We start from the raw sequence: 27,315 nt of genomic DNA, 5'->3' as shown, positions 1-27,315 counted from the left end.
AAGCACGTATGATCGACACGCGTGGATTAAGAGGGATCACCAGGCGAGGATAAACCGATGAAGCGAGCCTCGCACCAGGCGAGTCTCTGTTTCGACATGGCTTATTCCACCTCCGTCTCCTTCTCCCTTCCTCGCCTTCGATCCTCGCATCCCTCCAAATCCCAGGGCCTACTCCCCTCACTCCCTCTCTTCGCGGCCCCCTCTCGCCTCCGGTCGCCGCTCCGAGCCTCCCGGAAGCTCTCCAGCTACCCCCAGGAGGCGGTGGTCGTGCTCCCGGACGCTCGCGCTTGGGTGGGCGATCTCGGCGGCTATGATGTGGATGACGACGATGGCGACGAGGACGACGACGATGGCGACGACCGGAGCCTCGATCTCCTCGCGCGGTTCCTCGACAACGTCTTCCGCAAGATCTCGCGGCGGGCGCGCAAGGCCGTCCTATCTGTTCTGCCTCCTTCCGTCCCAACTAAATTGGTTTGCTCCCCCCTTCTTGATTTCCCGTAATTGCTACTTTTTCATGCGGAAACAAAAGTGATTTTTTTTTTGGTTGGGTTTTACTTTTTGGTAGTAAATGGAATTGGGGACTTTGGAGATTTAATTAGCTTATGCCTACTTATTTTCCCATAATTTCCCTTTTTTATTCTAAAAAAAGATTTTGTTTTTCTTTTTGCTGGTCTTTGTTAGGGATTGTAATTGGCTTTTTTTCTCTGAACTTGAACTAGCTAAGGCTTTCTTATTTTCTGTAATTGCCTCTTCTTTGTGGGAGAATGGGATCATATCGTAGCTGACAGTTTCTTTTGTTTTTTTTTATTTCTTTTTCCGAACAGGTGGGTTTTTCGGTTAATGGGGTTTTGATTCTGGCTTTCTTATGGATTCTTAAGGCGCTCCTTGAGGTAATTCTGCATCTCTGATGTGCATTCTTTGTTTTGTTATTCTACTTACCGTACCTCATATGTTATGCAGCTTTACTGAATTAGGAAGACTACTATTTGGTTTTGCTCTTGAGTAGATTTTATTGCATCGTGTTTTTCCAATTGTATCGCCAACTAGCTTGGGTTCTTTAATGGTATTTTGTGGATTTAAAACGTGTAAAAAAGATGAATAGATAACTGATAAACAGAAGGAAAATGGCTAAAGTTCTCAACTTAATGTTTGTAGGCGGTGCAATCTATATCCTTGAAAGGGAGGCTATGTATATAAGGTGAATTAGTTTTGACCTGCTTAGATTGGCGTAGTGATATAGTTGGCTCATGTGGCTTCCAGCTCTTTATGACTCAGTTTTTCTGCACTCTAGGATCATGTGTATGTGGTAGCTGCAAGGATAGTCTCATGTCTTCTCTTTGAATCTGAACTTCCCTAAATACTATATTGTATGTTGAATTGATAAGCAACGAGTCTTAAGGTGCATATGCATTGGAAGTTGCACTCTACAGTCTAAGTCAAAAAGCTTCAGACAACTTGGGAGAGAAAGTATTGCCATAGCTACAGCGACAGCTTTAAGAGAGTCAGCTGAGTATAACGATTGTTGTCCCAGTATGGCCAAGTTATTTTTTGTGTACAAGCAAAGGAAAACTGGTTGGCATTTTATTACTTGGATATAAAGTGCTTTCCAGAATGTTATGATTGCAATGGCATGCCTTAAGGCAAGGGTTGAGAGAGATTGTAAAGATAAAATTCTGAAAATCCAATCGGCAATCCTAGCCACCAACGTTGAAGAGATAGTCCAGACATTAGAAAGCACAACACATATGACAACCTATACTTGTACCATCATCCAAGACTATCTTTAATAGGTAATGGAGGAAGTGAGACCCTTCCCATCCAAGACTATCTCTAAGTGTCCTTGACCTAAAGAACTAAATGAAAAGAAGCTCTGGCACTTCCTGTATGGCTAAATTTTCATCACAGTTTATGTTATGATGGAGATATTGCTTTTTAACAATAATAGTGCTTGATATGATGGTCCAAATTTCATTCTTTAGAGCTTACTTTCAAGCCATTTTAGATGTATTGAGAAGACTATTGAATGCCTGCGACTCAATGGCCCTGTCTGTAAGTGCTTCATGGATATATTTTCGTAGAACAGTCATTCTTTGGATTGATATTTTGAAAAAAAGGGGGGGGTACCCCCACAAAAAAACCCTCAATATTCTAAAGTTCTTGTACAGTGTCATTGTCAAAAATCCCTGTCTTGTTTTCCACATTGTTATTTGTGGAATTCTTGATTTAGTCTATCATTGTTTCAATATACATTTCTCATGTCTCTGCACTCCATCATAGTGATCTCCTTCAAATTTCTTCTTAAGATTGAATAGTACCTGTTATGCTTCTCCCAGTCTTCTAACTTGTATTGATTGCTCCCATGATTTTCTCCAGGGCACTGCATCCTTAATTTTGAAAGAGTTTGTTCTTGATGGTTTAGAAGCTTGCACATGAGCTCAACCTTCTTAAGCATCCTATAAAACTTCATCGCCCATGTGCCTTATAAGAACTTTTGGAAGATTCTGCATCTTTAGTACAAATTATCTTCTGTAGCTTTTTATATAAATGTGTAGGTGTTCCTATGTGTATCACTAATGTATTTTTCAGTCGACAAGACTATGCTCTACCGAGCAGCTAATAGAGGAAGAATGCATTGCACTGATTCCTTGCAATCAAGATGTGAGGGGAAAAGTTTTGAATATATGGAGATTACAGTATGAAAGGGGTGCCTTAGTCTCCAAACTAGTTTGCAACACAATGTCCATGTTGTCTGCATTGGCCATAGTCATTTTTATGGTTTCCAAAATAAGTCACATCTGTTTAATGATCATTTCTGTCTCTGATCTTTTTTGCTATTCCTTATATGCAGTCAAAATGCTGCATTTCAAACAAGAAAAGTACCATAAGTGATAGCTTCAAATTCTTCTATCATTCTTCCCTTAGATGTATAACTAATGAATTGTAGAGATACTTTACATGATCAGTGCAACACAAGCCTCTCTCCTTTTCTTATTTATTTCGCCTACGTTATGCACAAAAAAAGAAAATTGGGTCAATCCAGCTCCCAAGGTGGCCTTGACCCCAAGCTAAAGGCCTAAGGAGGGGACCTATACCAGTACATGGGTGCGGCAATCTTGACCCAAACTTGCTTACTCGACTGGTTGTGTTTCTAGGTCGGGTACAATCAACTAACCCTGACTTGCCAATGTCTCAGGTCAAGTTCAAGTCAAAAACCACCAATCTGTCGTGTCATGGGGGTATATACATATAATTTTTTTGGATATATATGTATATGTGTTGTAATTTATGTAATAATTGATATGAACCATTGGATCAATACCCCATGGCTCAGTTTAAAGAAACATATAGCTTATAATTTCATGTTGTTTGCTTTGTCATAGAGCTAGTTAATATATTTGTGTTTAGTTGTTGGTTCGCAAAGCATGTTTTTTTTTAATTATTTTATATAGCAAAACACGGTTCGAGATAACTTGTAGCACAAACAACTAAAAAAGTTGTTAAAAATAAACTACCCATGCAATGAAAAGCCTAAAGCTAAACGGGCTTGGGCCAATTAAAGGGGTTAGTGGGTTGATTGCTAGTCAGGTTGGTTGACCATGGGTGAGCTTTTTGGTCAAACATCCTTCATCCATTGGCAGGCTGATCAGGTTCAGGTTAGGCCCATAGGACCTTGATATATGATGAGTTCAACCCGGCCAGACCCGGTGATTGCAATGCCTACTTTGTACATCCTATCAATACAAGACACAACAAAACCTGATGAGGGAGAAAGAGAGGTGAAAGGGAAGAGAGCTCACAATTTAGGCATCATAATAATACCAAATTAGCATTGATACTAGCACAGTAAATTCAATCTTCGACTCAAAGAGTATACTCTAGTTCTGAATGATAACAAACAAATTCTAAAAGCCCTCTAAACGACCATTAAAAACAACAAACAACAACAACAAAAAAAAAGAATGAAAATATAGCATCCTAGTGAATTACAGGGATGCTGATCCATCCCAAGTGCTAAGATAAGACTCTCTTCATCCCGTCTCAACCTGGTCCCTGACTAATTCTGAGTCTGCAACCGGAGATTCAAAACCTTGTTGATAAGAAGTGCCACCTTCGGAAACTGGACACTAGAAGATTTATGGATCCCTTCACCTTCAATTTTTCGCCATTGCTCTTTGAATGTGAGTTTGACAGACTGTAACCTGTTCAAGACAGCTTTGTTTTCTCTAGGATCTGAGCAAATAGAGATGAATGAAATGTTGGATCCTAGCTTTGGTGGGTGGGACAATTGTTAGTGATGTTGCTTTTCCTATAGAAATAATTCTCTTTGGATTCTCTCTTTTACTTTAATGGATTATAGGGTTTAGGATTTTCTTCTTTTTAAAAAAAAAAAAAATCATAACCTGACAAGTATTAGTTCTTATTTTTATTTATTCAAATTCCTACTGCAATCTGTTGTATCCCAATTTTTTTCTATGGTGCTTCCAATACATATGCAGAAAAGCTTCCAAGATCAAGGACATTTTTTTCATAAAACAATCTAGTTTATTCCAACAGTGATGGATGTCATTTTCATGGTATAAAATGGAAAAAAATTCCTATTGCAGTCTACTAAATTGTGACATTTAACTTTCTACCTGCATTTTTCCTTACCTCCTGATGTAGTTGTTTTCTTTAATTTAGGAAATTTTATTTTTGTTGTGGTAAGAGATAAGCTTAATACATTATTGAATCTCCTTTGTCTTGCAAACCAACCTACACAAAAGGTAAAATAGAAGGCCTCCTCATTTCCTTCACCATCATGCCAAATAGTAGAACAGTTGAGGTTCCTCTCCTTGTACCGCGTACTTGAACATGATTCTATTTCCCACTTTTTGATTTCCATGAAAAACGCCTTTTTTCTTTTTTTTCTTTATCTTCTGTTGAACCAGAGAACCCCATCGCTTGTACGAAAGTGGTAGTATTTACTTAGTGGTTCTCAAAGATATTCTGTGTACTCCCTACCATCATTTGATGCTCTTATACTCTGAACGTGCATTCAGCATGTCATGTGAAATAATGAACATCAATTGTCTTGCACTCCAGTTAAACATGAGAAGTCTATATATATTGCTATATCTGATGAGCCATTAGTTTAATCATATCAGATATTAGGCTTTATATCACTGTACATAAGCACATTTCGAATATGAATAGAAATTCTGATTGGGTGTCAGTAAAATGTCAATGATCTCTGGTCTATTAAGCATTCTTTTAGTATATTTTTGGGAAAAGTAGTTTTTGTTTTTTGATATATCATTAAATGTCAAATAGCCAAATCTGAAAACTTTATATCACTGAGCAATTTTTCAGGGTTTCTTTGTGTTTATGAAGATAGCATTAAAACAGAATGACTGAATGATATGACCATAATTATTACCTAGTGTTGTTGGCCGAGAAGTTAAAATGGAATGGTGACTGATTCTCTATAATTTGTTGTAGAGATTATGAAGTTCTATGAAACTCACAGAGTCAAACTATTTGGCATGAATAATTGGTAGGAAATTTGGAACTTCTAGCTATGGGTCGAAAGCAGGCGAGTTGGATCATGTTGGAGGTCCGCCCAGGCCCAGCCCCTTGAGAACTCTGTTTTCAATCCAACCCAAACCAACCTTTAACCTGAGCTCCTTAACCCAAATGGGTTGGTTTGAGTTGGGTCACGTCTGGTGGATCGGATTGGTCACATCAGTTTAGCTAAGATACCTATAAATGCTCGCATGCCATATGAACGGTATCTAAAAGAAAAACAAAATGAACTAGGAATGGGAACATGTGAATATAATGTGCATCTAATGTATGTAGATTATATATTCATATGGGTTTGGGTTTGGGCTGGGTCGAGTTATCCAATATCTCAGCCCGAATTTGATTCGGGTCAAGATTTTGAACCCAAACTCAACCTGGGTTGTGCCTAAACCCTCTCAAGCCAGGTCCAATTCCAAGTTGGGCTGGGGTTGGATTCAGGTTGACCCGTCCAATTCTTACCCCTCCTTTTAGCAGCTAATGTTAACAAAGTGCTTCTTGCTCTGTGACAGCTTTCTTTTTTGTACTGTGATAAAAATTATATAATTGTGTGGGATGTTGTTCTTGAATTAACCATTTAATAAAATCTATATTTTGGAGCATGATGATGGCATGTTAGTTGCCTCAAAATTAAGCCAAAACTATACTCATGTTAAATATAAAATATTTGTAAAATTTTACCAAAAAAAAAAGAAAGTTATGAGAAGGAAAATAACAAATGGAAGGAGCAAAACATGTGGATCATATTGTGTAAACTATTTTATCTTGATCAAACTTTTGGACTTCCTATTGGTCTCTTGTCTTTAAACCAATTTAATTTAGTTTATGTTGCATTCATTTCAGGTGATCTGCACGCTTGGGAGCATAGTGTTTGTAAGCATCTTGTTTGTCCGAGGAGTATGGTCTGGCGTGTCCTACATAAGAGAAAACCAGTATAGCTTCATGAACAGGATTGACAATGATGACAGCAGATGGAGCGGTGCACAGGCTGCCACTTGATTAATTTTTTGCCCCATCTTCTTATAGGGCGCTTGAAGAGAAGACGATTGCCTCCAGAATATAAACAAAGGTCTCATGTATCAGGATCTTGAGATGAAATAAAAAATAAAAAAAATCCCAGTGGAGTGATCATGGGGAGTATCAGCATCGGCAACTAAGATTTGGTGATATCCTTTTGAATGATTTTCATAGTCCATACTTTGGGAATACCTCTATGCAACGAACCTTTCAGATAAAGCATGATGAAGGGGTAACAATTCATATAAAAATACGGTACCAAGAGAAAGGATTATATGATTTGAAATTTAATAGTCAAGGAGCATACAATATTTTGTCTCATCATAGTATTCCTTTCCGAGATGGCTGTTCAGATGAAATCCAAGTTACAGACTTGGTTATACTACAGGAATTTGCTATGATGCCGCTGCTGCTTCATATATCATGGGGATAATTTGTATTACTTTTCAAACCCTGCAGTTATGGATCGAGATGTAAGCCAAAGGGATGAGGGCCAACTGACCTCGGAACTGTCGTTTATCTGTTGGACCAGTGAGCGGTTTTGCCAACTCAAATCATTGACCTTGTAAGCAAATTGATGTCATTTGGTATCTTGGGATAATTGCTGTTTTAGTTTCTCGTGGAATATTTTTTTGTCGGATTGTTCTAATGTATATGTAACAAGCCATTGTATTATAGACAATAACCAATTGGACCTTGCTCAGCAATTGGTATATTCCTTTTCTATTATGGTGTTCATGACTTTGAGATACATTTACCATTTGTTGGTGACATTATTTGCAAATATTAGCAGATGCCTTTTGGCCTGATCCGTAATGGTTTGGGGGAAAAAAGGCAAAGTTGTTTTTGCATGTATAAAGATGAAACTTTATCGAGCATTCAAGCTGTGACATCTTGCATGCAGATTGGCTGGTGATGAAATTCTATCAAGCTATGATTGTTTCTCCATACTAGTAAACCAATCTGCATTCTTGTTAACGCGGGAAATTTCATGGTTGCAAACATCGAGCCCTTATCCTGACCTATAAACCCATTCCCGCAATTAAGACCTTTTGCAGTCCTTTGATACCTGTCCTAGAGGACCAATATTTTCATAACCCTGCTGAAACCTACCATTAGGCCAGAATCTGAGACTGGTTTATGGTAGTCGTATTTACTAAAGAAATAGTTTGGATTTTGGCTCATGCTGATGGATGGCAAACTGAATGAGTCGAGACACATGCAAGAGATCACAGATTTGCTGTATGGATCGTCATGTTTGCAGGTGATAACAGAAAGCATGGCTATGTAGTTGTATGTCGGGAAGGAATCCACTCGAGCATAAATGTATAGCTAGCTGTATGTACAGGAGTTCACGCATATCTATTTGTACTAATATAAAGAGATACGAATTTATTTGTTTTCAGAGTAAATATTTTAGCTTGCAAAGTCCAGGGTATGGCCAATAAGTACATTTAAAGCCCCCCCATGCCATGTTTGCATCAATTTCAAATGTTTGCTTGGTCTTACTTGGTCCAAAATTAATAATAGATGGATCTGTGTTTGTAAGTGATCCGTTGGCAGGAGTGGCAGGGGTCGGTGGGGACTACCCTGGAAAGCTCCTCAAAGCCATTGGTAGGGTTGAGGGAATTTTCTTGGCTCATAATTAAAATGGCTGTCTCACCTTGCAAGCAATTCTTATGTGCGGTGTGAGCCAATCCTTTCCAATATATATTCTATTATTTTGGACTGTTTAGTTTCGATGGATGGTTTTTGATCTTTTTATCGATAATTATTGTTATGGGAATTAAGGTAAAACCAATTTTGGTTTCCCTGTATTTACATTTCTTGGTTTTATATTTGTCATATGATTTTGAAAAAAAAAAAGAAACAACAATAATTCATTCTTCTGGGTTATCCTTAAAAAAAAAAAAAGAACTTGTCATATGCCTGTCAATTTTGATCCGCTAGGTTCCAAAAGCATTGATAGGTATTGTTTATCTGATTTTATTGTTCTTTTGTAGAACAGCCTGCTGGTGGAAAAGTCAACAAATCTAAAGCAACGGACCATACATTCATCACAAATCAAATTTATTATTCTGGCTGTAATGCTCTCTCCTTGTGTCATTTACTTATTATTGTCATAATTATCATCTTCAACAACATATATAGTTTCTTCTTCTGTGAGATTTCTTCGTCCTCGTTGTGAGTAGGAAGCATTCTTCGGCAAGCAGATTTCTATACACATTTTGCAGGAGAAAAACACATAAGATTAATTGTCTTTTTTTTTTTTATTTTCAGATATTTATTGCATAGCAAATGAAGGCTGAGGTACAACCAAAACATAGTTAATCTCTCTCTCTCTCTCTCTCTCTCTCTCTCTCTGTGTGTATATATGTATATATATGCATGTGCGTGCATGCATGCATGATATTGACTTAGATTCCATCAGAACAGCCCTGTTTCATCATAGTATTCTTTTCTGAGGCAGGGCTGTTTGTGATGAAATATAAGGCAGCAGATAGCATCATTTCTCAAATACAAGCCACAGGGGACGATGGCTAACTGACATAGGAATCAAGTATGCAACCACTCTGCAGCACATGAAGTGAATACCACTATTTTTTAACTACAATGATGAACTCTCGGTTCAGTGATCTGTTTCCCAGCAACTAGCCCTCTGCTTTTGGAATCAACGCCTCCAATTTTTGTCATTTAGTACCTTACTTAGGACTCTCGCTGTTTAATTTCATTTGGAATTTTGTTTTTTTTTGTGTGTGGTGGTTCTAATGCATAGGCAAGAAGCCATTTTATTATAGGTAATAACCAATCAGAACTTGTTCAGCACCCTGTATCTTACTCTTCTATTGAGGAGGCTGGTCATGACTGAGCTACATTCACCAACTGTTGGTGGCAATGATGAAACTTTAACGAGATGCGATTTTTTTTGGCCATGGTAACCAACCAATGTGCAGCCTTATTACCATCCTCTGCTTGTGGTGAATTTCAAAGTTACCAAATGAGATTGTTACGTTCTGTGAGAAATTTTACCATGAGTTGAGCAAGAGCCCTTCAGTATACTGACCTATAAACCAATTCCTAATTCCTAGACCTTTGGTGGTACTTTGATATATAGGTCCTAGAGGCCTACATTCTATGACCCTGCTGAGAAACATACCATTAGGCCAGAATCTGAGACTCGTAAATGGTGCTGCATTTATATTTATTAACGAGAGAGGTTGGATATTTGTCTGTTTCTGATGGCCGGCAAGCTTAAGACGCCTGCAAGTGTTCATAGATGCGCTGTGGGCCGTTATGTTTGTAGAAGATAACGGTGAGCATCGGATCCATACAAACGATACGTGGCATCCGAACCCAAATCCGGGTGGCGGGGTCCAAAACGATAGCTTGCGTCCCATCCTCCAGTTTCTATCTTTTCCAACAGTGTCTATCTGAGATATGGTACGCTTGTTTTATTCAGTTTTTAAAGGCAAACTTTGTGAGCAGAAAATGTGCTAGCTTTATTATTAGAGGTTCGGGGTCTAAAATAATTATGATTGGTGGTTGTCAAATTTTCCCCATCTTGATTTCAGAAGTTGAGCTGAGATTAGCTTGAGCTAACTTGGTGGGTGCTACAAGCTAGAGTTGTACTGCTCGAGAATAATTCAACAACAGATATTAACTGGATCCAGCAGAATATAGATGGGATGGGCAACTACCACTCGCTGTTTAGGGATATTCAGACTATGGTCTGTAGTGATATGTCCTTATAGGTGAAGCATGTGTATAGAGAAGCCAACGGGACAGCGGATTAGATGACCTCCTATGTGGCCAACCCCTCTGGAGGCACTTTTTAGGTGAAAAAGAGAGGGTTACGTGGTACGCTTCGGAACCTAATATTTTTTAATTTTTCTAGCTGTATCCATACACATTCATAATGTATGATACATCCGTTTTAGCCAAAAAAAAAAAAAATCTACTTCCAGAAACGTTCATCCCTAGTATTGTGGGACATTGTCGGTCACACTGAGGTCCAGTCCAAACCGAGAGCTTCCATGTTCTCGGAGCTCCGGCCCTAAGCAAGGCATCAGCTTTGCCTTAATGCCATATTCGGGGACACGACACGGTGCTGTGTTCTAGATTTAGAAGTGAACTGTATCTTTATCTTTTGAAAGGGTGAGGAGGGACCTACTTGGCTACACCACAAGGTGGTTTTATGGTGGTCTAGCAGAGCAGTCCTCTTTCATTAAACTGAGATTTTCATGTTGGTGTCAGCATATGAATCTAGCATTTCTTAAAACTATTTTCCGTTTATCTTATAACATGAAGTTTCTGATTTATTCGAACGACGGTGGGCGATTGAAATAGTTAATGTCACGCCCCGGACCCGGATCCGTGACACGGCCGTGCTATTGCCGACTATCGCCTACAGTAGCACGCAGCCTCATACAGGGGTAACAGGTAGCCAAAAGGATTCAAACTTATATATATATATATTAAAAGTTTTGCAGTACAACCTTCAAGTTTGAAACCAAAAATACAGAACTTCTAGGCTATTCGTATGTACAGAAGTATATAAGCTTCTCCAAAAATACGAAGCTCTGTAACAAAATAAAAACATGTCTGATGGCGATCACTGGTGAGGATCTGAAAGAAAACGAAACATAAACAGATGTGAGCTACACGGCTCAGTAAGTAATCCTGCATAATCCTACCGGATCAACCAGTAGACTAAACATGTAAATCAGGGTTTTGAGAAGCTGACATGCATGTTTATCTAAAAATCATCCTGGCATAATAAGTATGCAATTTAAACAAAGCAGTAGTGCAAATCACAAAATTTTTCATAAAATATGCATATGAAACCGTGCCCCCAGCATGCCGTGGTCCTTTTTCTCTCGGATGCTACTGCGAAGTCAGACTCGACCACTGGCGGGGCCAGCTCAGTTACTATTCAGCCACTGGCGGGGCAGCTCAGTTACTATTCAGCCACTGGCGGGGCAGGCCCAATTCCAATTCAGCCACTGGCGGGGCAGGCTCAGTTACTATTCAGCCACTGGCGGGGCAGCTCAGTTACTATTCAGCCACTGGCGGCTCAGTCATTCTCAGTAGCATCTTTGAGCCCATTATAGTGCCTCTGGGGCTAGCTAAGACTTTATAAACTTACATGCATGATTAAAATATCAATATCATCAGGTTGCATACATAGCCATAGCTTCTGGGATCATGCAAGTTACTTATGCATTGTAACATATCATGCATGAAACATATGTACTTAAAATAAATGCTTAGGAAAACATTAATAACATGACATGATCTATAATAGGATTAGAACAGGTTACTTACAGTGATTCGCCTTTCTCCTAGGTCTCCTGCGTCCTGGTGACGTGTCCTAAGTCACCTACAATCATGTCATAATAACAATATATTATTTCCTTTTCTATCTGAAATTTAGCCCAAGCCTAATTCCTCTGTATTGGGGTCTTGGCTGGGCTCATAAGTCTTAATTGGCCTTCCGATTGGCCACTAAGCTTAATTCCCAGCTTAATTGGGTTTAATTTCGGGTTTAGGGTCACTGTGACCCGTTTGGGCCTGAGTCAGGGTCAATCCGGGATCAATTTGGCCCCCAAATTAATTACATTGGCTTAAATTGGGCTTTAATTTTGGTTTAATTTATAGTCTGGCTTGTCCAGACTTAGCCCAATTTGATTGGGCTCGGGTTTAGTCAAATTTGGCTAAACCCTTTCCCTTTTTTTTTTTTTTTTTTTTTTTTTTTTTTTTTTTTTTTTTTTCTTTTTCTTTTTCTTTTTCTTTGGGCTTAACGGGTTGCGGGTTCGGATTCGGATCCGACCCGCGAACCCGTTATCGGGTTCTTTCTCCCCCCTTCCAGAGGCTTCCGCCTCTTCACCTTCCCGACCCCCTCTCCCTCATCCGGCCGCTCTCTCTCTCTCTCTCTCTCTCTCTTTTCTCTCCGTCGTCTCCACCGAAACCATACCTCCGGCCGGCCCTCCGGCTCTCCTTCTTCTCCTCCGGCCAGATCTGTGGCCTTCCCCCTCTCGGTCACTCCCTCTCTTTCCCTCTTCTCTTCTTTGTCTCTACCGAAGCCCATGCTTCCGGCCCTCTTCTCCGGCTCCCCTTCTTCTCCTCCGGCCAGATCTGTGGCCTTCTTCTTCTCCTCCGGCCGGATCTGCCGCCTCCTCCTCCTTCCGACCTTCACCGAACCCTCCCCGGCCAGATCTACCAGCCCGGAGTGGTGCTTCCCCTTCGGGGCGGCGACGGTGGGAGGCCGGCCCTTTCCCTCTCCTTCGAAGTGATGCCGGAGGAGAGGAGAAGAGCCGGGAGGTGGGATCGAGGCCGATCTCCTCCGGGAGAACTTCTCCGGCTCCGACCACGGCGAGGTAAGGCCGTGGTCCGCGGTAAGTGCCCCCTCTCTTTTTTTTTTTTTTTCTTTACTTTGTTCTTCTTCCTCTTCCGTTTTCTTCTTCTTTTTTTTTTTTTTTTTTTTTTTTTTTTTGTGGGAGTCTCGCCACCACCTCTCGGCCGGCGGAGAGGTGGGGCTCGGCTGGGGCTCGGCTGAGGCTGGCGGCCTTGAGGCCGCGTTGGTCGCCGGCACGGCAGACCCGGCGGCCCTTGGCTGCCCCTCAGCCCTAGGGCAGCCACGGCCGGGGCCTGTCACCCGCAGGCCGAGTCCGGCTGGGCTCGGCCCGGGTGGCGTGGGCTCGGCTTGGGCCGTTCTCAGGCCGGCCCGCGGCCTGTTGGTCCGGCCCGCAGCCTGTGGGTCCGGCCCACGGCCCTCCTCCTGTTCTTCTCTCCCGTGCCGGTCTCCTTCTCTCTCTCTGTGCCAGTCTCCTCCCCTCTGTTTCATCAGTGAAACAGAGGGGAGAATACCCTACAGAGGGGTATCTCCACTCCCTAAAACTTTATTATTTAACCTAAGGGCCACTTACCTGGATTTTTGCTGGTTACCGTTGGGCCGTTCCTCCCCCTCGTAGTCCCTCCTTCCTCTTGGAGCTTCAGGGCTCTTCCGCCTTAGGCTCCAGGGCTTCGGCTCTCTCTCTTTCAGTGTTCTTGGGGGCCTCCGACTTAGGGTTGCCGGCAGGGACTTAAATAGTGGTTTAGAAGATGAGACCCCCCTCTCTGAGAGGTCCCATCCGCTCCATGCCTCCCCTCTCCGGGAATGGCCGCCGCCCCCTCTGTCTCCGGTGCGCCGGCATGACTGCCAGCAGGGGTGGGGGTCACCCTTCCCTGTCGGTCTTATCCCTTCGTACTGGCTACAGTATGATTTTTTTTTTTTTTTTTATAATAATCATTATACTGGCTACAGTAAAATTTGGGCCCAACCCTTAACTGGGCCTATTTTTCTATTGGGCCTAGTAGGTTGTGGGCCCGGACATTACATTCTTCCCCCCTTAAATAAATTTCGTCCTCGAAATTAAACATACCTTGGTTCTCGAAGAGCTGAGGGTAGCGTTGTCGCATCTCTTCCTCCAATTCCCAGGTAGCTTCCCTTTCAGTGTGGTTGGTCCACTGGACTTTAACGTAGGGAATGGTGCGCCTTCGGAGGATTTGCTCTTTTCTGTCTATGATGCACAGGGGAGCCTCCTCATAGGTTAAATCTTTATTTAATTGCAGAGGTTCATGTGGTACCACATGGCTGGGATCCGGGACGTACCTCCGTAACAAGGAGACGTGAAAGACGTTGTGTACGCCTGATAGCTCTGAAGGTAGGGCCAATTTGTAGGCAACTTTGCCTATTCTAGCAAGAACCTCAAATGGGCCAATGTAGCGAGGACTTAATTTGCCGTGTCTTCCGAATCGGGTAATACCCTTTGATGGTGAAATTTTTAGGAAGACAAAGTTCCCCTCCAAAAATTCCGAGGCCCTTCTTCCTCTGTCAGCCCATCTTTTCTGTCTATCCTGGGCAGCCTAAAGCCTTTGCTTAATTAGTAGTACCTTGTCTCTGGTGTGCTGGACCAGTTCGGGTCCTAGCATTTTCCGCTCCCCGACGTCATCCCAGTGTAAGGGGGATCGGCATCTTCTCCCATAGAGAGCTTCGTATGGGGCCATCTGGATACTGGAATGGTAGCTATTGTTATAAGCAAATTCCACCAGTGGTATGTGACTATCCCAGTTTCCACCTAGGTCCACAGTGCAAGCCCTCAGCATGTCTTCCAGAGTTTGGATTGTCCGCTCTGACTGGCCGTCAGTCTGGGGGTGGTATGCTGTACTGAGCCTCAGTCCGGTACCCATAGCCTTCTGAAAGCTTTCCCAAAATCTGGACACGAATCGGGGGTCACGATCAGAAATGATGCTCACTGGTACTCCGTGCAGGCGTACAATCTCATCGATGTATAATTGGGCCAGCTTGTCTAAAGGAGTACCAATTCTGAATGGCAGAAAATGAGCTGATTTTGTAAGGCGATCAACAATCACCCACACTGCATCATTCTTTCTCACCGTTTTGGGGAGTCCTGTAACAAAGTCCATCGTGATGTGCTCCCACTTCCATTCAGGAATTTCTATTGGTTCCAGCAACCCTGCTGGCCTCTGGTGCTCTGCTTTTACTAGCTGACAGGTCAAGCATCGGGCCACAAACTCAGCTATTTCTCTCTTCATCCCCTTCCACCAGTAATGTTCCCGAAGGTCCCGGTACATTTTAGTACTGCCTGGATGAATAGAGAAACGGGATTGGTGGGCTTCTTCCATGATTTCCCTTTTTAGGTCAACATTTGCCGGTACACACAGTCGGTGGCCAAACCTTAGAGTGCCATCTGGGTGCATTTGGAGTTCGGGTCGCAACCCTTTCTCCACTTCATCCTTGAGCTGACAAATGTGCTCATCAGACTGCTGGGCAACCTTTATTCTATCAATCAAGGTTGGTTGTATACTCAAGGCGGCCAGCAAAATTTTTGTAGTTTGGGTAACCATCTCAACCTGCATTTCATCGAGATCCTTCTGAATCTGTGGTTGAGTGGTGAGTAAAGCGGCGGAGCTTATAACTGACTTTCTGCTTAGGGCATCCGCCACCACGTTGGCCTTTCCTGGGTGGTATTTAATACTCAGGTCATAATCCTTCAAGAGTTCCAACCACCTTCTTTGCCTCATATTCAATTCCTTCTGGGTGAATATATACTTCAGGCTCTTGTGGTCGGTGTACACATCACAGTGTTCGCCATACAAATAATGTCTCCAAAGTTTCAAGGCGAACACTACTGCGGCCAACTCTAGGTCATGTGTCGGGTAATTCTGTTCATAGGGTTTCAGCTGTCTCGAGGCATAGGCTACCACCTTGCCATCTTGCATCAGTACACAGCCTAGCCCGTTCTTGGAAGCATCACTGTAGATGGTAAATTCTCCAGTTAAGGACGGTAATGTCAAAATTGGGGCAGAAACTAACCTTTGTTTAAGCTCCTGGAAGCTCCTCTCACACTTGCCGTCCCAGATAAACTTGGCCCGTTTCTTAGTCAACTGGGTCAAGGGGGTAGCTATTTTGGAGAACCCTTCCACAAATCGCCGGTAATACCCGGCTAATCCCAAAAAGCTTCTTATTTCCTTGGCGTTGGTGGGACGAGGCCAATCCACCACCGCTTCTATCTTCTTGGGGTCCACTGACACTCCTTCCTTGGAGATTATATGGCCGAGGAACGCCACACTGTCCAGCCAGAACTCACATTTGTTCAGCTTGGCGTACAGTCTCTTCTCTCGAAGGATTTGTAGCACTACCCCCAGATGGTCTTCATGTTCCTTCCGACTCTTTGAGTATATCAAAATGTCATCGATAAAAACTATCACGAACTGATCCAAATATTGTTTAAAGACTCTGTTCATCAAGTCCATAAATGCAGCCGGGGCATTGGTCAGTCCAAAAGGCATAACCAGAAATTCATAATGCCCATACCTGGTTCGAAATGCAGTTTTTGGCACATCCTCAGATTTGATCTTCAGCTGATGGTAGCCTGACCTCAAATCTATCTTGGAGAAGACCTGGGCGCCTTGCAGCTGATCAAACAGGTCATCGATCCGTGGTAGGGGATATTTGTTCTTTATGGTTATCTTGTTCAATTCCCGGTAATCGATGCATAGTCGCATACTCCCGTCTTTCTTTTTCACAAATAGGACAGGAGCTCCCCATGGCGACGCACTGGGCTGGATGAACTTTTTATCCAGGAGTTCTTGTAGTTGTACCTTCAATTCCCTTAACTCAGCAGGGGCCATCCGGTAAGGAGCCTTGGAGACTGGCCCCTCTCCTGGTGCGAGGTCGATTGTGAATTCGATCTCTCGGTCTGGGGGTAATCCTGGTAATTCCTCCGGGAAGACATCCGGATATTTTCTGACTACTGGAATATCTTCCAGTTTGGTCTCTTTCTGGGTATCCATTACACAGGCCAGATAGGCCATACACCCTTTTCTCACAGCCTTTCCAGCTTTCAAGGCAGAAATAAAGTGTAGTGTAGGAGCATCTTGAAGGGGTATATCGCCCTGAAAGAAAAATTCTTGCTCCCCAGGTATCCGAAATACCACCCTCTTGTGGTAACAATCAATGTGGGCGTGATACTGTGACATCCAGTCCATGCCCAAGATAATATCAAAGTCTTGCATGTCAAGCTGTAAAAGATTTGTCTCTAATTCTTTTTCCCCTATCTGAATTATGCAATCTTTATATTTAATGTCAACAATTGCGGTTTTCTGAAGGGGTGTAGCAACATGCCATGGTTCCACTAATTTCTCAGATGTGCTATGTAATTGTCTGGAAAAGCTAACCGACACGAAAGAATGCGTAGAACCAGAATCAAATAGAATGAGGGCAGGAATCAAGTTGACCAGAAGTGTACCTGTCACCACTTGATCGCTAGCACTGGCATCCTGTCGAGTCAGTGCGAAAACCCGAGGGTTACCCCTCGATCTCTGGTCCTCTGGTGCAGTATGTCGGGGCTCGTCCTTCTTTCGGCTAGGGCAGTTGCGGGCGATGTGTCCTGTCTGCCCGCAAGAATAACAAGCTCCGGTCTTCTTCATGCAGGTACCCCTGTGGTTTCCGCCACAGGTGGGGCAGCCTCTGCTCTGTCTCTTCTTGGGCACAGCCCCCTTGCTGCCTCCAGCCCCACTACTCGGTGCTCCTGATGACCGGGTCCTCTTCAGGTCCTCCCTCTCTCTCCCGGACCGTATCAGGTCAGCCTCAACCTTCAAGGCTCGGTCCAGTACATCTTTGTAGCTTGAGAATAAATGGGAGGATATTCGGGACCGAATTCCGTACCTCAATCCCTGCTCAAACCGGTTCACCTTACTTCTCTCATCCTCCATGAACTGGGGGCAAAATCGTCCCAGTTCGTTAAATTTATTGGCGTACTCCAGAACGGACATCTGGTCAGTCTGGGTTAGTGTCAAAAACTCATTCTGCTTCGCCAGGTGCACTGAGTCCGGAAAGTATTGATTGTAAAACATCCCCTTAAAGTCCCTCCAGGTGAGTCTGTCAACGGCATAAGCCGTCTCCATGGCCGTCCACCAGTATTCGGCGTTTCCTGTCAGCATAGAGGTCGCCAGCCGGACTGTCACCTCATCAGGAAAGTGGAGGGCTCGGAACATCTTTTCTATCTCCCGGATCCATGTTTCAGCCGCCATAGGGTCAGACCCACCCTCAAAGGTCGGGGGGTTCAGTCGGCGGAACCTCTCATAGCAGGAGTCTGCTGATGGCATAGCGGCCAACTGCATCATCTGCTGCTGTTGCAGCACTTGCGCCATAAGCTGATACACTCCGGCTAGGCCTGCCTGACCTGCTGCAGACCGTGGAGTATCCGGGGAAACTGACCGCTCGCTGGGCTCCGGGGAGGGTGGTCTCCGGTCGTCATCCATATCTTCCTAATGATCACCTAGCAGTCAAAATTTTTTTAAAGTGAGGTTATGATAACTAGCATATTATAACATTTTCTATAACGGTGACATTCTTAACTACCCTTTTCCTTAGGCATTTTATGGTTATTCTATTGTTTAACCTAAGGCTCTGATACCACTAGATGTCACGCCCCGGACCCGGATCCGTGACACGGCCGTGCTATTGCCGACTATCGCCTACAGTAGCACGCAGCCTCATACAGGGGTAACAGGTAGCCAAAAGGATTCAAACTTATATATATATATATTAAAAGTTTTGCAGTACAACCTTCAAGTTTGAAACCAAAAATACAGAACTTCTAGGCTATTCGTATGTACAGAAGTATATAAGCTTCTCCAAAAATACGAAGCTCTGTAACAAAATAAAAACATGTCTGATGGCGATCACTGGTGAGGATCTGAAAGAAAACGAAACATAAACAGATGTGAGCTACACGGCTCAGTAAGTAATCCTGCATAATCCTACCGGATCAACCAGTAGACTAAACATGTAAATCAGGGTTTTGAGAAGCTGACATGCATGTTTATCTAAAAATCATCCTGGCATAATAAGTATGCAATTTAAACAAAGCAGTAGTGCAAATCACAAAATTTTTCATAAAATATGCATATGAAACCGTGCCCCCAGCATGCCGTGGTCCTTTTTCTCTCGGATGCTACTGCGAAGTCAGACTCGACCACTGGCGGGGCCAGCTCAGTTACTATTCAGCCACTGGCGGGGCAGCTCAGTTACTATTCAGCCACTGGCGGGGCAGGCCCAATTCCAATTCAGCCACTGGCGGGGCAGGCTCAGTTACTATTCAGCCACTGGCGGGGCAGCTCAGTTACTATTCAGCCACTGGCGGCTCAGTCATTCTCAGTAGCATCTTTGAGCCCATTATAGTGCCTCTGGGGCTAGCTAAGACTTTATAAACTTACATGCATGATTAAAATATCAATATCATCAGGTTGCATACATAGCCATAGCTTCTGGGATCATGCAAGTTACTTATGCATTGTAACATATCATGCATGAAACATATGTACTTAAAATAAATGCTTAGGAAAACATTAATAACATGACATGATCTATAATAGGATTAGAACAGGTTACTTACAGTGATTCGCCTTTCTCCTAGGTCTCCTGCGTCCTGGTGACGTGTCCTAAGTCACCTACAATCATGTCATAATAACAATATATTATTTCCTTTTCTATCTGAAATTTAGCCCAAGCCTAATTCCTCTGTATTGGGGTCTTGGCTGGGCTCATAAGTCTTAATTGGCCTTCCGATTGGCCACTAAGCTTAATTCCCAGCTTAATTGGGTTTAATTTCGGGTTTAGGGTCACTGTGACCCGTTTGGGCCTGAGTCAGGGTCAATCCGGGATCAATTTGGCCCCCAAATTAATTACATTGGCTTAAATTGGGCTTTAATTTTGGTTTAATTTATAGTCTGGCTTGTCCAGACTTAGCCCAATTTGATTGGGCTCGGGTTTAGTCAAATTTGGCTAAACCCTTTCCCTTTTTTTTTTTTTTTTCTTTTTCTTTTTCTTTTTCTTTTTCTTTTTCTTTTTCTTTTTCTTTGGGCTTAACGGGTTGCGGGTTCGGATTCGGATCCGACCCGCGAACCCGTTATCGGGTTCTTTCTCCCCCCTTCCAGAGGCTTCCGCCTCTTCACCTTCCCGACCCCCTCTCCCTCATCCGGCCGCTCTCTCTCTCTCTCTCTCTCTCTCTCTCTCTCTTTTCTCTCCGTCGTCTCCACCGAAACCATACCTCCGGCCGGCCCTCCGGCTCCCCTTCTTCTCCTCCGGCCAGATCTGTGGCCTTCCCCCTCTCGGTCACTCCCTCTCTTTCCCTCTTCTCTTCTTTGTCTCTACCGAAGCCCATGCTTCCGGCCCTCTTCTCCGGCTCCCCTTCTTCTCCTCCGGCCAGATCTGTGGCCTTCTTCTTCTCCTCCGGCCGGATCTGCCGCCTCCTCCTCCTTCCGACCTTCACCGAACCCTCCCCGGCCAGATCTACCAGCCCGGAGTGGTGCTTCCCCTTCGGGGCGGCGACGGTGGGAGGCCGGCCCTTTCCCTCTCCTTCGAAGTGATGCCGGAGGAGAGGAGAAGAGCCGGGAGGTGGGATCGAGGCCGATCTCCTCCGGGAGAACTTCTCCGGCTCCGACCACGGCGAGGTAAGGCCGTGGTCCGCGGTAAGTGCCCCCTCTCTTTTTTTTTTTTTTTTCTTTACTTTGTTCTTCTTCCTCTTCCGTTTTCTTCTTCTTTTTTTTTTTTTTTTTTTTTTTTTGTGGGAGTCTCGCCACCACCTCTCGGCCGGCGGAGAGGTGGGGCTCGGCTGGGGCTCGGCTGAGGCTGGCGGCCTTGAGGCCGCGTTGGTCGCCGGCACGGCAGACCCGGCGGCCCTTGGCTGCCCCTCAGCCCTAGGGCAGCCACGGCCGGGGCCTGTCACCCGCAGGCCGAGTCCGGCTGGGCTCGGCCCGGGTGGCGTGGGCTCGGCTTGGGCCGTTCTCAGGCCGGCCCGCGGCCTGTTGGTCCGGCCCGCAGCCTGTGGGTCCGGCCCACGGCCCTCCTCCTGTTCTTCTCTCCCGTGCCGGTCTCCTTCTCTCTCTCTGTGCCAGTCTCCTCCCCTCTGTTTCATCAGTGAAACAGAGGGGAGAATACCCTACAGAGGGGTATCTCCACTCCCTAAAACTTTATTATTTAACCTAAGGGCCACTTACCTGGATTTTTGCTGGTTACCGTTGGGCCGTTCCTCCCCCTCGTAGTCCCTCCTTCCTCTTGGAGCTTCAGGGCTCTTCCGCCTTAGGCTCCAGGGCTTCGGCTCTCTCTCTTTCAGTGTTCTTGGGGGCCTCCGACTTAGGGTTGCCGGCAGGGACTTAAATAGTGGTTTAGAAGATGAGACCCCCCTCTCTGAGAGGTCCCATCCGCTCCATGCCTCCCCTCTCCGGGAATGGCCGCCGCCCCCTCTGTCTCCGGTGCGCCGGCATGACTGCCAGCAGGGGTGGGGGTCACCCTTCCCTGTCGGTCTTATCCCTTCGTACTGGCTACAGTATGATTTTTTTTTTTTTTTTTATAATAATCATTATACTGGCTACAGTAAAATTTGGGCCCAACCCTTAACTGGGCCTATTTTTCTATTGGGCCTAGTAGGTTGTGGGCCCGGACATTACAGTTAAAATGGCAGTCTCTTAAAACTTCAACCACCATGCTCTAAGATGGCTTTTGGCTGTTCGAATTCTCTGTAGTTTTAGATGAGCCAAAGAGTTTCAGTTTGATCCTGTAAGTAATTGTTTATGTATCTATTCTGTAGTACAAGCATGGAAATTGGAAGGCTCCAATTCGGCTGAGAACTGAAGAGGATCCAGACCCAGCTTTTGATGGCAAACATTTGTAGCTTGTGAGCCACCAAAGTTGAAAACTTCTGAAAGAAATGCATCTCTATGACACGGGGAGGGAGAGAGAGAGAGAGTGACACCAGTGAAGCTTTAGTTAGGTCACCTGAACCATCTTTGTTGAAAATGTTTCAAATCTCATCTGACTCTTTTACACACATAAAAGAAGAGGGCAGCCACCATCCTTTTTGAGAGTTGTTCTACAAATGTTTGATTTTTTCCTCTTCTTCATATTTGTAAGCCACTTTTACAATTTTCTTTTTGGCCCACACGGGTCGTCACATACTTTTCACGTTCAAACCTTGACATCATCGTCAGACTAAGGGTTCAAATCCATTTAAATCTAATCACAAACACCACGATCGGTCCATAGTCGGCCCCAATGGATTCCTGCTGTAGTGTTTTCCAATCCACATAAGTTATAAGCCGGATCCACTCTGATATCATTTATAGCAACCCATGATCTTATCCAAAAAGCTAACTGGAAGGTATTATTTGGGTCCTTTGATCCTGTATAAATACTCAAAATTTATCTATCGAATAATCAATATGTAATTAAACATACATCCGCATGAATTCTCATACCTTATATGCAGTTGTTTTGATTTTTTCTATTCGCTATTTTAGAATTTAAAAGTATTATTGGTGGCAATCGCAGCGGATTGTAACCTTTTTGGAAAAGTTACACTTTGGTTGGCTATTTGTATAATGGGGCGGTGATGCACTTTGTACAAGGTTCTTTGGACGCCAAACCCGGATGGAGAATTAGGACGCCCTCCACTTCCAAATTGCCGTCGTGTGTTGGCACGAAACAACGATTAGGTCATTGAAATCGGTAGTGCTGCCCAACAATGGACGGATGAAAGTGATGGATCAGACGGTTGTGGACTACGGAGACGCAGCTTTCAGGCAGCCTTGGGTACGGCCATCTGAAAGTGGCGGGGTCGCATCCCGTGCAGCCTGCCTGTGGTTCGAACGCACGGTCCAAGTATTTTCCCGAGCCGGACATGGGTGGTGCGGCTCCGTGCCGGTGACCCATCACAAGCCATGCACAAGATGCTATCTCACCCTCATCATGCAGACTAGTGCTCCAACGGATGTATTTAGTTTCATATTAATTATTCATTAAAAAAATTAAATATTTATAGAAAATTAAGGAATCTAAAAATATCTTTCGACTATTTTTTTTGAATTTGGTCCTAAGTTACATTAAGTGGTATCAGAATGAACTCGAACCATATCCTATGTGGATTAGAAGACAAAGTAGCCTGGGTTCTTTGAGGCTGACCACGAGCTTGAACGGAGTTATGATAGCGTGTGTTTAGTCTTATATCGGTTATTCGCTAAAAATAGTTTGGGTTATGATACAGGCTTTTCCATGCAAGCGAAAGGTGAATGTGCACTGAGATTTTTATGCATCTTTTTTCTTATTTTTTGGAGGAAAAAAAGTAGGGACGGAAGACTCGCCTAGATTTCATTAAGTTAAGGGAATTGTGACGCATGCATAAATGTGTTTGCTAACAATACCATTTCCAAATATGTAAGAATGTATATTGTTAAATCTTCAGTACTAATTTTTAGTTACCAAGGTGAAATATAGTTATGAGCTATATAGTTTTCTCCAATCAATTCAACATTGGTTCTTGATGTCAGCTCAATGAATCTTAAGAGTTCTACATGTTAGTACAGGGTAACTCCCTATGTTGTGCCCTCTACCAGATGGGGACTATTTAATTGACAAGTTTTAGGAAAACATGTAATCAAAATCTAAAAATGAATATTACAAACATAGTTGTTTGGTTATTTTTAATACAATCTATTTTACTCGAATTGACAAGTTACTAGACTTAAAAGATGAGTTTTATAAAAAGAGAGAGATCTTCCTTTGTTTTTCATAAAACATGGAAACTTGTTTTAGAGAGAATCATGTTTCATAGATATTTGTTTAGTAAAACTCATTGGCAGCTAAATGCTGGGTGCAAAGTAAATTTGGAGTGAATAAGAAAAAGTTATCCGAAAGGATGGATATATGAGCCTTTTAATGCTTGGCTAGAGGGTTAAGTACAGAGGATAAAACCAAGAAATAAAATTTAATAATGTTGGATTTTATGATGATTTAAATTTTCTCGCAAGAACTAGATTGTCTCTAATTTTTTTGTGTATTTAGAGAGTGGATAGGGAAGGAAGAATAGAAGAGAGAGAGAGAGAGAGAGAGAGAGAGAGAGAGAGAGAGAGAGAGAGAGAAGGGGGGGGGGGGGGGGGGGGGGGGGGGGTGGGGGGTAATTGGATTGGATGGAATAAAATTGTTATGATGTAAGAATAACCCACACAATAAACTTATCTTAGCTCGAGAGAGATCGGAATTATTTTATGATGTAAATGGGAAGGGTATCTCCTTGGACATCATTAAGTGGGGAAGAATACCATTCCACTAGCCCCAAAAATAGGGGAAGTAAAGAGATATCTTTCACTTATTCTGCAAACAAACAGGATATTAGATTGAAAACAACTAGACCGATGAATTATATAAAAGCATTGCCACCTAATTGCATGCAATCTAGTGTTTCCAAATTTGCTGTGCTCAGCCCTTGCCAACTACCTACCTTAGCATCCGAAAACTTGACTTTCAAAATCCAAACCCAATTCATAAACCGGATTCGGGTGGACATTCGCTCCAAACCCGATAGTATCCGAACCCTAAGTACTAATTATAAAGAAAATAAAGGAACCATAGGAGGATGGTAGATTGTTCCTCAGGAGAACCAAGTCGCAGGGGTAACCTCACCGTAAGTAACGAAGTCTCATCCCAGCAAAGATCTCCACTTTCCGCAAGGAACTTGGCACAGAGAGAGTCCTAAAGGTAGCTCCTTTACTCCCCCATTTCCCCCACTTTCTTCTCTCTTCCTCCTTTCCATGGCGCCGCCGCCGCTGCTGGCGAACCTATCTCTGCTCCTCTCTGCCTCCTCCTCCTCGTCATCCTCTTCCAACCACTGCCGCCACGAGTTAGCATCACCATCGCCTCGGCCGCACCGGGAGACAGCGGCGACGGCCCCGTTCCTCTTCTTTCTACTCCTAATAATAACACTTATGGGGTTCCCTCTGGCGGCCGTCGGCGACCCGGACGACGAGCGGTGCCTGACGAACCTCCGGCAGTCGCTGTCGGACCCGACGCACAGCCTGCGGAACTGGACCAAGACCACCTACGCCGCCCCTTGTAACGGCTTCACCTCCTACCTGGGCGGCGCCACCTGCAACAACGGCCGCGTCTACAAGCTCTCTCTGGCGAACCTCTCCCTCTCCGGCACCCTCTCCCCCTTCCTCGCCAACTGCACCAACCTCCAATCCCTGGACCTCTCTTCCAACGCCCTCACCGGGCCCATTCCTCCGGAACTCTCCTCCCTCCTCAACCTCGCCGTCCTCAACCTCTCCGCCAACCGCCTCTCCGGCCCCATCCCGCCGCAGCTCGCCCTCTGCGCCTACCTCAACGTCATCGACCTCCACGGCAACGCCCTCTCCGGCCCCATCCCCGACCAGCTCGGCCTCCTCGTCCGCCTCTCCACCTTCGACGTCTCCTACAACCAGCTCTCCGGCCCCATCCCCGTTCTCCTCGCCAACCGCTCCGGGGGGCTCCCTCGCTTCAATGTCAGCTCCTTTATTGGGAACAAGGACCTGTACGGCTACCCGCTGCCGCCGGCGAGGGGGAAGGGGCTCTCTGTGCTGGCCATCGTCGGGATCGGGCTCGGGAGCGGGCTGCTCAGCCTCGTCCTCAGCTTCACCGCCGTCTGCATCTGGCTCCGCGTCACCGAGCAGCAAGCGACGACGCCCGGCGAGGAGGGCAAGATCTCCCACCTCATGCCCGACTACTGATTCCATTTTATTTACTAGTAATCTCTTCTTCTGCTTCCTTCGCTCCCCCATTTCTCGCTCCACCCGCCGTAAAAATCGGATCTTGGGACCTCCCCTGTTTCTTCGTGGACTGTTGTTCCTCTTCTTACTTTTTTTTTTCCTTTTCTTTTTTTGGGTTGAGTTAACCATTTGTAATTTTTTGGAAAAAAAATTAAGCTCTGATAGATCCATATGTATACCCCAGCTGACAAAACTTATTGAGTTTGTTGAATTTTAATTTAAGAGCTCTCTCTCTCTCTCTCTCTCTCTCTCTCTTTTATTTTTCTTCATCCTTTATGTCTGTCTTCTTATTAAGTTTAGTTGTAGCAGGATTTTGTTACTAAAGGAACGTTGTTGTTTAGCTCAAAGATGCTCTTTTTCTGGATTATTTTCCTTGGAGTGTGGGAGTTTGGGACTTTGGAGAGCAAAGGTTGGAGATTGGAGAGATTGAGAATGTTTGATGGGATTCAGTTGCTTAGATTCTAAATTAATTACACTCTCCTCTTTCACATTTCCTTCATTTCTGTCTTCGATTCTTTTACTAATGCGGCGGGATTAGTGTCTAGCCAATGACACGCTATTTTCCTTTTCTTTTCTGGGTTCCACTACTTGTTTTAAGTATGGAAGTTTGGGACCTCGGAGAGCCCAGGTTGCCTGGGTCTTGGATGCTGGGGAGTTAGAATGTAGCTCGATGGGATAGGGACTGGGGAAGGCACGAGACTCTGGTCCTTCTTCAGTGTTCTTGTTTTGTCTTTGGGAGCCGGGAAGCTGCAGCTACTGTGGATCTGAGCTGATCCGTGGGCACTTATTTGTTTAATAAACCAAAGTTAAGGTTCCATAATTATGCCCTCGGTCTAGCTAATTAACAAATCCATCTTTTTTTGCGCTTGGCTTTTATGGCATGTTTGAGGGTTGCCATCCTAACATCTGCTACGTTCTGACGTGTGTCTGGGGACTGAGGAAAAGGTGCTGTTTTTGTGGATCTATGGCTCATCTTCTGGCATTATTTTTTCTAACATATAGTCTCCACTAGAGCCTCTAATTCCAGCTTTTTTTTTTTTTTTTTTTTTTTTTTTTTTTTTTTTTTTTTTTTTTTTTTTTTTTGCTAAACCGGGCGATCTATACAACACGTGTACGGATACACCCAATAAAATCGGAAAACAGGACATCCCGGAACTCCCGAGGCAGCTCCCCGTCCCCAGTCCATAAGGTGCTCCCGGCATGGTTGGCCACATACGTGGCCACCCAATCCGCAGCCCCATTGGCTTCTCGAAACACATGCTTCGCCTGGACCACCCCTCCGTCCCTCATCATCAACCCGATATCGCGAACTAAGGGATGGTCGGTAGCACCGGCTCTCAGACCCTCCTGGATCCAACTAATGACCGTAGCCGAGTCACCCTCCAAGATGACAGATCTAGCTGAGAGCACATGCTGAGCGTGTCGAAGACCCGCCCAGGCAGCTCTCAGCTCCGCTCCAGGGACCGTACAGTCAAATACCTGACAGCCTCCTGCCGCCACAACCCTGGAGGTAGGGTCCCGAATAACAAAACCCGCTCCACCTATCGTGCCACCATACAGCACGGACCCATCAAAATTGACTTTGAGGAAGCTTGG

The 27,315-nt window shown here is 44.3% G+C and overlaps 2 protein-coding genes across 2 annotated transcripts; both read left to right on the top strand.

The window, feature by feature from the left end:
- Nucleotides 1-55: 55 nt before the first annotated feature.
- On the top strand, nt 56-7,327 carry LOC103704277 (protein SHORT HYPOCOTYL IN WHITE LIGHT 1-like). The gene is made up of 3 exons (XM_008787505.4): nt 56-471; nt 825-890; nt 6,403-7,327. Exons 1-3 carry the CDS (start codon nt 58-60, stop codon nt 6,556-6,558), a joined length of 636 nt encoding a protein of 211 aa, XP_008785727.2. The 5' UTR covers nt 56-57; the 3' UTR covers nt 6,559-7,327.
- A 17,058-nt stretch (nt 7,328-24,385) lies between these two features.
- LOC103704276 (receptor-like protein 44) lies at nt 24,386-25,956 on the top strand. Its single transcript, XM_008787504.4, has one exon. The coding sequence runs from the start codon at nt 24,727-24,729 to the stop codon at nt 25,678-25,680; it is 954 nt and encodes a 317-aa protein (XP_008785726.2). The 5' UTR covers nt 24,386-24,726; the 3' UTR covers nt 25,681-25,956.
- Nucleotides 25,957-27,315: the final 1,359 nt, after the last annotated feature.

This window comes from Phoenix dactylifera, chromosome 15 (assembly GCF_009389715.1).
Source record: "Phoenix dactylifera cultivar Barhee BC4 chromosome 15, palm_55x_up_171113_PBpolish2nd_filt_p, whole genome shotgun sequence".
NCBI lineage: Eukaryota > Viridiplantae > Streptophyta > Magnoliopsida > Arecales > Arecaceae > Phoenix > Phoenix dactylifera.
The sequence above is the reverse complement of the archived record's forward strand: the minus strand, read 5'-3'. Positions and strand labels throughout refer to the sequence as shown.

Coding starts and splice junctions, on each gene's coding strand:
- LOC103704277 (XM_008787505.4), top strand. CDS start 58: ATGAAGCGAGCCTCGCACCAGGCGAGTCTCTGTTTCGACATGGCTTAT. Junction 472..824: donor CTTCCGTCCCAACTAAATTG/GTTTGCTCCCCC, acceptor TTTTCCGAACAG/GTGGGTTTTTCGGTTAATGG. Junction 891..6,402: donor TTCTTAAGGCGCTCCTTGAG/GTAATTCTGCAT, acceptor CATTCATTTCAG/GTGATCTGCACGCTTGGGAG.
- LOC103704276 (XM_008787504.4), top strand. CDS start 24,727: ATGGCGCCGCCGCCGCTGCTGGCGAACCTATCTCTGCTCCTCTCTGCC.